Below are 12,902 nucleotides of genomic sequence, written 5' to 3' on the forward strand. Positions count from 1 at the left end.
AGCAGCAAACAGAATGTAAAGCATGTTAGTACTGTGGGCTGTATTATAATGACAAATTGCAAAACCTTACTGAAACCAGTAGAATTATGGTTTTCACTGGTGAAAAAGTATTAACTGTTTGTTGCTATTAAGGTACTGCATATATATCTCTCTGCATACATATATAACCAACTTGCCTTAGCCAGTGCTCTGCAGCATGTGGCCCAGCTGCACATGTAAAACAAATGTAACATTACAAAGAATATAAATATGGTATTTTTTAGCCATTCACATGAGTGATTATCTCAAAACCTTAACCTTAACCCTGTTGCTCTTATTTGCAGCTTAGAAAGATGCTGATCCTTGTAAACTGCAGCATGATACTGTCTTCTTGTTGTAAAACTCTGTTTTGTGGTATTATTTGACTAGTGTCTTTTTTTAATTGACTTTACATTATGTAAGGGAGTAAAATTTTACTTTTTTAAAATAAATGAGCATTTAACAGATCTCTGAAATGGAATTATAATTCCACTGGTAAAATGCCAAGTGCTTCTCATAAATCTTATGCTTTGAGACAGTCATCTTTCAGATGTCAGAAGAGTTCTTCAGTAACAATGTGGAGCTGAGGTCACCAAAATCCCATGATTCAAAATGCGAACTCCTTACTGCTCGATGAAAGCTTTGTGGCTTTGTTGTCTGTTCAGTGCAAGAAAGCCAACATTTAAATTCTGTGCATGCAGCACTTACAAGTTGAAATTTGAGAATAGCAGAATAATGATAGATGAGTGAATAGCTATTTACTGTTTGTACATTTACTTCTAAGTTGACATATTTGCCAACTTGCAGAAAAAACTATGTTTTACTGCGTGGTAGTTCCACAGAAGAAACTGCCTTTCCCTACTCTTTTTTTATCAACTTTTTTATTTTTTTTTTAAGTTTATCATAGCCAGATATTGCACTTTTCTGTCTTCACTGCAGACATAATTTGAAACCGTGGTTTAGATCACACAAGAGAAGACCTATATCTACAAACAGTCTCTTGTTTGTGGAGGTGGGTGTTTATCACCAGAGGGTAATATTCATACTACAAAACACATGGTTTGCAGTGATTCTTAGAAAATGTTTCAGAGAAGCAGAACATTTGCTGTTGCAAAGCAAAACCACTAGGGATAAGCAACCCAACCCAAAACCAAGCCAACATAAGTAGCAAACCGAAACTTGAATTCTCTGAGTGTTAGTGTGTATAAAACAAAGTCCTTGGAACTACCTTTTTAGGTTGATTCCAGTAAGTGGTATTGCTGGAGCATAGACCAAGCTCCACTTCAGTGTACTTCTGCTGATCCTAATTGAGTTTGTTGGCAATTAAATTGGTTTATCTGGCTTTTACATCTCAGTACAGCAACTAGTGTCCTCCTTTGTCAGCTCAGACATGCCACTGTTGGTGACACTAGTTGGGAAGTATTCCTGTCCTTCATACTGGTCTGTTTTCCTAGTGCCAAGGATGTATTGAGATGTCACTTTAACTCTAGTTCCCTAATATTCTGACATGTATACACTGTGTATTTGAAGTATATTTGTCTTTTGCGTGTTTTTTTTTTTCCTCATTCTTCTTTCTTTCCCTTTTTATCACTCATTCTCTCTGTTTCTTTTTGTCTCACTCAACAGTCTAGTCTGTTAGACTGCATCTCTCAGTCTTGCATTAGCGCCTGCTGTAACTTGGTTCCCTGGAGCAACAAGGTATTTGCCCACGAGTGGGACCATCCAGCTGTCATACTTGCAGCTTGATGTTACTCGTAGCATTTAGCACATATGCAATCTTTTTGTTCTGCTCTTAGCTTTCAGTTCCTGTTACCTGCTTCTGTTTTCTATTAAAAATGATTTAAAAAGATACTGCTCAACAGAAGAATGTCATGCCAGGATTGTTTCCTATCTTTTTCATCATTATTCCTTTTTTTGTCTGCAGTCCAATATCCTTTACTTAGTTGGTTCACTGAAATTTTGTAATTACTTGTGGTCTATTAACATTTGTCTCCTTTGAAACCCCTCCTCCAGTGAAAAATGTGTTTTATTTATTTGGCTGCTTGGTTGTTTTTCTAATTAGCCAAGTAAAAACTTTCCTAATTGGAGTAGCATAGTTTTTAAATGATGAATGTGAGCTATAGAGAGTACTTGCTCCCAGACGTGCACTATATCATGCCTTTATTCCATCTATGAAAATGTTTGTATGCCAAGAACTCATGGTGTTTTTCCCTAGGTCCTGTTACATGGCTTACAAACTTTGCCTTGATACACTCTGTTAAACTTAGAGTGACAAGACATTTACTTTGCTTATTTATGGGGCAAAAAAAGTGTATTTTTGCCACTGTACTCAGCCAAACTGTTGGATATCTCTATAATATCTACAAGAGACTGGTCAGTAATCTGAAGGGGAAACAGATGCATTGACTGTATTGGCTTGAGGGACTTGGGGAGGTCTGATCTAAAATTTTGCTGGGAGTCAAGAGGGGCTGAAGAGTTTGGATGCTGCTCCAGGTTGGAAGTGTGAATGCCCAAGAGCCCTGACAGTGGGCTCTGGCAGGCCTGGAGATACTTCAAGACGGTGGTGCCCTCAGCTGGTCTCCCTGCCCCTCTGCTGCGGTTGCACATGGGTGCTCTTGTAGTCAGCACATGCATTTTGTACTGCTTCATATTTTTTTGAAAATGCTTCTCAGTTTACTGGGTTGAAGCAGCAGTTCAAAGCATAAAATGTCAAAACATAAGGAAGCCAGTACAGAAACTCTCCGAACAAGCAAAAGAGGCAGTACATACTCAGTGCTGCACAGTTGCTGCAGGGGTTGTAAATGGTGAAAGGTTGTGTAGGTTCAGAAAGCAACTGGATCAATTCTTGGGAGGAAGGGAAGTCCTTCCAATGCTGAGAGACTGTTCAGGGGAAGGCAGCCACTGCATGCTTCCTCTGATTAGATTTCATCTGTGTGTGAACTGTTGGGCATTATCTTAAGAGAGATGCTAGGTCGGCTTTATAGAGCTCTGCTCTGATGTAGGATGACTCTTATGTTTTTAATCCCATTGCAGCAGAGTAGAGGAAGAAGAAGGGAACATTTCTGCAGTGTCTGGTGAAGGGGATACCTTGCTTGATGGTCAGTAGTTTCTGCTGGGAAAAAAAAATCCCTTCCTTAATGGGACAGTGAAGGATTTTGTAAGGTTGTCTAGTGCAACTGAAGATCTGAATGTAGAAATAACAAGTAACTGTTCTACCAAAATTTGGGGGACTAGACTAGGAACCTTGATCTGGAGGGACACCAAGTTGAGCAGGACATGACTAATTCAACTTAAATATAATTTAACATATAGCTGTACAGGGGCAGTGTTCCATAACACAGTGTGAAATCACATGGTTGAAGCAGTCACACAAAAAGCACAGATTGGCCAAGTAACAGGAATGTAAAGATTGTTTTTGTTTTAAATTATTTTCATTGTTCAGTGCAGTTCCTTTGCACTTGTAAAAAAGGCACTCAAAGCCATCAAAGGCTGGAGAAGAAATAGGATGCTGGGGAGCATTAATAGACAGCTGAATTGCCATAGCTGTCATCTGCAGTGCTACGGAATTTTTCTCAGCTTTGTTTTTCTGAAAAATTATAATTTTAGGAATGGTTGCAGTGGACAGTGAGGTAAACAACATGCCTAGAAGTTTCAAATTCTTTTGCTGAGAAGTGAAATTTGCATGGATTGAATTTTCCTTGTGGAGGTGCATCTTTTCAAACAGCATAGTATAAACCACTGGGACAGAACAAAGCTAAGAATAAACGGGGGAAAAGAAGGAACCGAGGCAGAATGTACTGTGAGATGCACATCACAGAGTCAGCTGGGACCTCTCGAGCAGTGTGAATGTGCTGAGCCTGTGAAACCAGTCTGTATCTCAGGGCCTGAGCAGAGAGGGGAACGAGAAGCCAACAAGGCAGTGGAGAGGCTCCGGCTGAGCCAGATAGCTCCTCTCTGTCCGCAGTATGGTTATGAGCCAGATCTCTCCTGCACTCTCACTTCAACTTGCCCTTCAAAAATTCACGATTCTTCCCCTTTAACGTGTGTTCGTGGAAAGATGGCTAGGTCCAAGGCTGTCGCTTTCACTTACCACCTTTCCCTGTTCCCCCTTCCATTAAAAAGCACAAATTCCACCAAGTTTTCTGGAGGAGGTGAGTATAGCATTGCGTCTAGAAGCTGCACAGAAATTTGGCCATTTAAGTCAAACAGTACAGTTGTTTTGAATCAGAGCTGCTATAAAAATGAGAAGAGTGCTCTCTTTTCTGCTATGAGCATAGTGTTTATGATGAGAGATGAGATTTGCTGAGCAGACAGCGTGATCTCAAAGCACTGCCTCGGCCAGTGCTATTTCTCATATAGCAGACCTCGCTTAAGAAGACGTGCCTGCCTGTATCTGTAGCAGCAGTTTGTTGAATCTTCCTGCAGACTTCTGGGTTGTAAATCTAGGAAGGTTATCTAAAACTATGAAATTCTTTTGAAGGAATTTAAAATATATTTTTTCTCTCCCCCTAATTTCATTTTACTTAGAGAATTAGATAAGTGATTTGTGTGGACAAAGCTGAAAGTTGAGCTGCTGCTTGCCACTCTGCACAGTAAAGCTGCATACAGCTTCGCCACTGTCCTGCCCTTGAAAGGAATCTTTACATCAAAGAAGCAAGTAAACATACACTGTCACTGTTTCTTTGGAAGAAAGTTTCGAAACAGGGACGGTCACGCTTACCCAGAAACCACAGAACGTGTACCTACAGATGAAACACTTCTTCCTACTCTCTAAGCCACCTGCAGCTATCCTCCTGACCTTGTTTGTAGAAGTACCACACCACTGTCCAACAGCAGAACATCAGTTTTCCTGGAGCAGTGCTTTGACCACAGCTGTTTTCAATAGCTTTTCATTCATTATGTGCTCACCGGCGTGATTCCTTTCTGTCTTCCTTCGTCCTTCCTCAATTTTGTGAACTTCTAATTCTGTAAAATTTCAGATGGTGGTTCCAGGCTTTTTTGGATAGATGGATTCCCTTCTATTCAGAGCTTCAGCTCTCCAGTTTTTCCGTCAGTTTGTACACTGTAGCAGAAGAGGTGTTCTGTTTTGGCCGGGTGATTTCCTTGAGAAGGGAGGGCAGCAGTGTAGCCAGTATCTCTGTCACCCCACATGCTGGAGGAGCCCCTGGCTGACAGCTGAGGCCTGCCTGGCCCAGCCCTGCGGTCTGAATGTGACAGGGACTGATGGCAAAACATCAGTAGGTGGCTGCAGCTCATCCTCCCCACGCACAGACTGCCAAGCTGTGGCCGCATGGGCCGGCACCCCCACGCCGCGTTGGTCACCAAGCCCTTCTCCCTCTGCGTTGTAAACCTCTCGGTAGAGGCATGGCCTGGAGGCAGCTTTCCTTTCTGCAATTGCATTTCTCTCCCCCATTGCTCGAATAAATTTGAGTGATTTGAGATGGGAAAGCATTTCAGTTTGCGTGTAAGTACATATACACACGTGTATCTGCACTGTGTATGTGTGTAAACCTTGTGTGTACACACACCCATAAAAGGATAAACACTCACATTATATTTGTATAGAAACAGTTTTAGAACCTTTTAAAAATAACACAGGCCTGAAGAAATACCAGTGTCCTCCAGGTGACTTGCATTGAAAGAATTTGGAGGGGCTTTTGCAGGGCTGAGCCCGTGCCTGCAGAGCAGCGGCCCCCTCCACCGCCAGCAGGAGGGTGCTGGCAGCCCTCTGCCTGCAGGGGTTCTCCCTGGCAGAAATGTGTAATTTGCTCAAAAAAACCCACCCACATTTCAAAGCGCAGCTCCAAACCACATGATGACATTCATAACTATTTTCATGCCTGCAATTATTATTTTATTACCTGAAGAGATTTCACTTGTCTATTTTTTATTTATTTTTCTTTTTTTCCTGGAAGCTGCTTTTATTTATATATTTGTTCTTAATGAAATGCTGGCCCCTGTCCTCAAGAATTCGCAGTCAGAGCACAACGCAATAAATAAGGGGTTGTTTATTTATAAACAGCACGAACCTCCTCCTGGTAACAGGGAGAAAATTAAAATCAGAAACGATAAACAGTGGTTGTGGCAGGGTGTCTGGGCATGCCTTTTGTGTCCCGCTCTGCTTGAAGAGAAACCAGATTGCTTAGACTTACAAATAATAATAATCATGAAGTTGATATGTTATGAATAGCAATAATGTCTTTCTCAAGCAGCAAGGTAGTAACTCTAGGGAGAGGTGGCGACCCAGTGCTGGCAGCTGTACCTTGGGTAGCATCCTGCACTCCAGCGGGAGGGAGGAGTAAAGAAAAGGTGTGTGGGGAGGGAGGAAGAGGAACTTCTTTCTCCTCCAGATCTTTCTTCCTCTCCTGCCTCTGGGATTCCCTGGGGTGCCTTGGTAGCCCCAGGTAAAAAAGCCTAAAGCTTAGGTTTGCCTAAATCTTGTGACCACCTGCTGTAAGCCCCCTGATGTTTTTCATGTGCCCCGAATCTGCCTGTCCCCGGGGTGTGCCATGGAGCAGTGCTTTCATATCAGTAAAAAGCAACATCACGACTTTCTGCCCTTACTGGCACCCAGCTGAGGACCTTGCAATGAAAACAGATCGGTTCCCCTAAAGCAAATGTCTTTTTTGGCATTGTGACTTCGTCTGGTGGAAGGATTTGAACAAGCTGTTGCAACCTCTTTTTGTGGTGCACAAAGGTATTTTGTTTGTTTGGGGTGAAACACCCATCGTGGATGTGACATCTGACACTCTGATCAGGAAAAACTTTTAAAATGATCATTTTTGATAAAAATGACTATTTTGATAAAAAATGATTATTTTTATCATTTTAAATGATCATTTTTAAAGCTAAAGCTGCTGATATTGTTAACTAATTCACCTCTCAAAATCAAGCAATACAAACACCTCCACTGTGGCGTGAGTTTCTCCAAGGCCACCACAGTTACTGCTCCTGACTGATCCCTGGCTGATGGTTACGTAGGGTGCATTGCTCGAGTCCTTTGCTGAGCCCTCCCAAAACGTGTTTCTTCTTAACAGATGTCTTGCTGAGACCTTGCACACCCCATAGCCTAGTACAGCTACGTCGAAGCAGGGCTCAGTCTCATCTTCCTAGTGGGACACTGCGATGGGAGAGAGGAAGGGAAAGCAAACCCCAGTGCACTCCTTTGAAGAGGGAAAGGGGTCGGTCACTGCAGGAATAGTGTAAATGTGTAAGATAATTGTGCTGTGTTTGCTCTGTTCAAGACCACACACGTCTTTCTCATTTAAAGGTACTCCTTAGTCTGATGAGGTGTCTTGGATAAATACAATCCTTTTTTTTTTTAAGTCACTCTTTGTAGGTCTAAGTGTGGTACTTGTGAGGGTGTGTTTTGTTCCACAAGCCATGATGCTGACTACAGTAGCAGTACTGCAGTACTATCATTTTGGTAGAAAACTTACACTGTTGCATGTATTTCTGTTTGCAGTGTTCTGTCTCTTCCCCAGAAGAAGAAAAGCTTATTACCGTCAAAAGGCCCAAAACCCCAGTTTCAAATGAGTTGTCAGATATCAACACCCAAACCAACTGGACTAAGTCACTGCCACTGCCAACGCCAGAAGAGAAGATGCGACAGCAAGCACAGGCAGTCCAAACAGATGTGGTTCCCATTAATGTGACTGGTAGGCTTTTAATTTCAATAACTAAGTTATAGTGATTTGGGAGGGAAAGGATAAAAGGGGACCCATGCAGGTGGATAGCATTTTGGCATATATTTTTGCATGAATTTTATGTCACTTATTTCACCTTTCCTTGAAAGCAGTGTTTTGTGTTTAATAGTCTGTCTCTGAGCTTAATGAGAAAAACTCAGAATTCCTTAAATGATCATTAATTAAGGTAGTCTACACAATGTGGGCTTGAAGTGAGGTTAGATATTCATGAACTAAAAGAAGATTGGTAAATCACTGAGGTGCTTTGGGCTTTGCTGAAGATACGTAATGGAAAATCATGTTTTATACAATACTAATGACATTCAGGATTTTCTTCTAGGATTTTTACTTAATGAAGGTTATCAGAGACTTTGATATTTTGAAGACTAAATGTTCCAAAGTTCAAGAAGAGTTTTCTGAGGTCTTATTTGTACCAGCAATAAGAGCTTTAGGTGTTGAGGAAAGAATAGGTAAGGTTAATGAGTTCTCTGTCCTCAAGCAAGGCTCTTGTTAGGTCACTCAACTTACATCACAGTAGCCCACATTTTCTTGTTGCAAGCTCTATATTGACTGTTTGTTTTCAAAATGCTCTTTGGTTTCACTGTTGCAGAATTCTCACTCTGAGAATTTAATAAGATAAATTATTTTAAAGTGAAGCACTGAGTAGATATGTTGACATGTGTAAATAGAATTTCTATGAAAGATTGAATTATCACCTCAATTTAATAATTCCTCTTTTTCTATACAGTGTCAAGATTGTCCACTATTAGTTAATTAAAATAATTGACCGTTTGCCTGCCAAAACAAGGATGATATTCAATATCCAATTTATATCAAATGCCATATGGCATTCTCTGGTTCCATACTCACTCTTAAAATCAGTATCTTGCAATGTTTGGTTTTGTTTTGAAAGCAGTTAGCTATTCTATTTTTCTATGTGATTACCAATATTTTTTTCACTTTAAAAAAATAAATAAATTAGTGTTTTGTAAAAAAAAAAAAAAACTACACTAATTCTATTACTGAAGATGTCTGAAGGTAAAGTTTTAAAAAGTAGTGTAGTTTAAGGCCAGTGACAAACATCCGAAATCTCCAAGAAATCAGTACGAAAAGTTTCCTAAAATAAAAAATGGAAAATAGTTGAAAGCAACAGAAAACTATTGACACCCCACCTCTGGAAAATGAATAGAAGGAAAACAAATGCAGTGCTGAAATGTAAGTAGGCCATTATCTAGGAAATGTAGGCTACAGGTGCAGAAGGCAGAGTTGTGGGGACGGTGGATTATCTGGCACAGTCAATAAGCTTGAGCATGGCTTAGATACCGTGACAGCAGGAAGATGGTATACTTACGGGAGGGGTAATCTGCAGCATGATTTAATGACCTTGTGTACTGAAAAATACAGGGGAGAAGGAAACAGGTGGAAAGAAAAACAGGGTAAAAGAGATCAAATAACCATCACAGATTTAATTCAGTGTCAGTGGATGCACTAATGTGTCTGGATAAATTACACTTGCAGTTTCAACCAGATTAATTCAAGAGGTGTGACAAACCCTGTGTCCCCTGAATTAGCTGGTTTGCCCTCAACAAATGCAGCAGCTCTCAACTTCTCTGATAAAAAATAGTGCACATTCATATTCACCTTAATTACTGGAATGTGTTACGTAGCATTCATTCCCCTATAAACACAGCAATAGGAAGGTACAGAAAGGGAAGGCAGTGAAGGAAGGCTGGTGTTGCTGTGTGTGAGCTGGTCTCTGGGAACCAGTTTCCCTTTGCTGTGAAATTTGTATTGCTATTTTGCATCAAGACAAGTGAAAATAACAGAGTCCCCCACACACGTACAAAAAAAGCTGCTGTCCTTGTTCCCCTCTAAAAAGTCACAATCTGCTCCCCTCCTCTGCCCTCCCACGCTCCGAGTAATTCTATTTTGTGTGGTTCCTTATGTTACTACACGAGGCAGGAAGAAAATGCCCCCAAATCCTGTGCCGTTTGTTAAACGTGCTGTGGAACGAACCGTAGCTGGGTTTTGTTTTGATTCGGCTCTTTCTTTGCTTGCTCTTTTTCTCACTCTCCCAGAAGAGGGGTCAAAACCCTTCCATTTATTACTCCTGGCATGAAATAAAACGTTAACCTCAGAAGAGGTGACAGCATTTTCAACAGTGCATCAGTAATGATCCTGCTACAATGGCCTCTCATGGGGCTGTGCAGCAACTGCTCCACTGGTTCGGCGTGCGGGGCTCTTCGGTGAACAGATTGCAACTAATACAGCGGCAGGCAAAATCTGTTGGACAGCCGGAAGGTGCAGGGGCATTGCATTAGGCTGACAAGCTGCTGACTAGACATCCAATTTGGAAGCTGTTTCAATCCTCGGGAGCGGCTGGGCTGAGCTTATTCTGGCCTGGAAGGGGTTGGGGTGAATTTTCAGTGGTGGCCAGTCTTTGCTTTTACTTAGCCTGTGGGTTAAAAGATGTACAATGGTGTCTGCTGTAGTGGGTTTTCTGGAACTCTAACTTTCTTTCCAGATGGAGGAGTCTGGTGTTGGTGGAGGTGCTCAGAGGCAGGCTGGGTCCTGCAAAACATTTAAGCATTTGCTTGAGTCCCACTTGACTGCCTTTAGTGAGATTTAAGCACATACTTAAATGTTTTCAGTGAAAACGAGTCAACTGTGTGAGGGAAATGCAAGTGAACTGAACGAGGAATGCTTAGATGATTTATTACAAACCTGACAGAAGAAAAGTCAGAAGAAGAATCTTTAAATCTGCAGAATTATATGTAAACATCAATATTTTCTAAAAACAAGATGGCAATGAAGAAAAAAAAAAAACTGAGACATTCTGATTTTGCTTCTTGATTTAGAGTTTATTGAAGCCGCTGCTTTAAAATCCTATACATTTGCACAGCGGCTTTCAAAAAGTTGTTTCAAGAGCAACTGAGGATGGATTGGTCAGAGTTAGCACTTCAGTAGCACAGGAAAGAAGTTACTGTGGATCAGGGGACACACAGTGACTTTTCCCATGGTCATCTTGTTTGTGTGCCTGACACTATATAAAAGACTCTCCTTGTTTGCACCCCCTTCTTAGCATTTACACAGGATTTTATTCTAGGGCATTAGAAGCAATATTTTAATTTCTTTGCAACTCACTGTCTCAGGCATAATTGCTGGCCTTTGAATGGATTAAGACATGTTCAGAGATGCAAAGCTTTCTCTTTTGAATTCTTTGGGTTCATTATAATGTGGCCAGAATTATTATCCTGCATGGTAGGATTATCTAATAGTCCTGACCTGACCCCATAAGGGTCCTAACATCATAACCGTAGTGATCCCCCAGTTGATACTCTATCTCAATATTTTAGGGCTTCTACGAAGCCTGTGGGATTCATAGCTCTAAATTTCATAGATCCCATGGGATTCCTCCTCCCTTCATCTTCCCTCAGTTCAGTCAGTCAGAAACAGAGACGAAAACAACTTCTTTGTGGTTGCAAGGATTCTGCCTAGCACGAGTGCAGTTCATGGGAGCTCGAGATCCATTAACACAGAGTGAGAGTCTTTATATTTACAATATGGTGAATGAAACTGCGGTGTTTTTCCTTGTATTTTCACAAGTCCATATGCTGTGCTTTACTATATGACTGTATCTTTAACTGTTATACAGGTAATCAGTTTTTCTACACTATCTGCACGACACACATCATGCTGATGTGTAGTCAACCAGGGATAATATTTATGACATTAGTTAATGTGCATTACTCACTTTTCAGAGGTAAATAATTTGGTCATCAATTTTCAAGAAAGCATACGAGGCAAAAAAAAACATATGCACGTATATCAAGCTTTTTCTGCATTTAAGTTTTAAATAGGTCAGCTAAAGGATACTTAGCACTGCTTTAAAATGCTTTAACTTCTAAAAGGGGAACTTATGTGTGAGATTGGGAGTGGGTAGATTTTTAGAAGTGTAAAGAATTAGTTCACAACTTAGAGGGCAAGTTTTCTCTTGCTGCTTGTAAAATGGCCAAATTATAAACCTCTAACCAAAAGTGAGTTCCTAAAGAAAAGCTGCTCAGCCTTAATGATAGTGGTGCTTCTGGGTCCCATTATGATACAGCACATGGTCATCGTAAGGCTTTGTCTAGCAACGTGCACTTCCACATTTTTTCAGCTCTTTCCATTGTATATATGTGTAATCATTTATAAAATCTCAGTTCTCAGCAGCTTCCACTCTGAAATATTTATGAGATCACGAGATCAGTTTGATCTCTGCATGCTCCCCAGTACTTGTTTGTATTCATGTTAAAAGATCACCACCAGAAATACGATACACCTGACAGTTTCAGAGAAACGTGGTATGAAAAAGAAGTGTCTTGTGTCATTTAATGATGGTGATCTGCAAAGAAATTGTAATAGCTGTTGCCAATAGCAATGTCTGTTCCTGTATAAACCGTTGTAGTCTTTCCTTTGCAGGAGCAGATTTGCTTTTTCCTCAGATTCTTATTTAAAAAACAAAAGACAACACCCCCCAAAACAAACAAACATATGAAAAACAACATACAGGGCCAAATTCAAGCAAGGATTCTGTTCACTTGTGGAATTACAGCTGCTCTCACAAGACCTGAAGTCAAATTCCTCTTGAAACGTGCAGTACTGTGTAATGCATGTGTGTGTCTAAAGCCTTACTGTGACAGTATGCTGTATCGTTTCCTTCAGTGTAAACTTTCACTGTAGGACCAAGCTAACATCATTTATTAATGCCTTTTTTCATTTCTACAACAAAACTAGTGGAAGAAAGTGCATGATGTCAGCGTGCTTGGAAGTAATGTTGCTTTGCTTGTTCTACCATGTATTAGGGGAGAATTTCGACCGCCAAGCCAGCATTCGGCGGTCTCTAATTTACACAGACACGGTGGTAAGACGGCCGAAGAAAGTCAAAAGGAGAAAGACTATAACAGGAATCCCTGACAACATACAAAAGGAGCTAGGTATGGCTCATCAGAACTGTATTCCATCCACTGTTCATTGTCACTGCTTATCATTACTCGACTAATAACATTACCAGTGCTCATGAAACCAAACCAATACAGTCTGATAGCCAATTACAGTTCCAAATACGTGTGCCTCCTTGCCACCTTGTGCATCTGGAAATTAGGGCCTTTTATCTGTTGACTTTCACCTGCTGAAGGGAACGTGGTATTTTGAAAATGG

At 40.8% G+C, this 12,902-nt stretch overlaps 1 protein-coding gene across 9 annotated transcripts in view; it reads left to right on the top strand.

The window, feature by feature from the left end:
• The window catches only part of NHSL1 (NHS like 1), a 164,533-nt gene that overhangs the window by 133,424 nt on the left and 18,207 nt on the right, over positions 1–12,902 (top strand). For 6 of the 9 annotated variants that reach the window (XM_068677274.1, XM_068677275.1, XM_068677283.1 and 3 more), the window contains exons 4-5: positions 7,484–7,676; positions 12,548–12,679. In XM_068677274.1, the coding sequence (XP_068533375.1) occupies positions 7,484–7,676; positions 12,548–12,679 (325 nt within the window). The remainder of the gene's footprint in view (positions 1–7,483; positions 7,677–12,547; positions 12,680–12,902) is intronic. The other 3 variants (XM_068677277.1, XM_068677278.1, XM_068677281.1) reach the window with 1 other exon arrangement.

This window comes from Anas acuta, chromosome 3, assembly GCF_963932015.1.
Source record: "Anas acuta chromosome 3, bAnaAcu1.1, whole genome shotgun sequence".
NCBI classification, from domain to species: domain Eukaryota; kingdom Metazoa; phylum Chordata; class Aves; order Anseriformes; family Anatidae; genus Anas; species Anas acuta.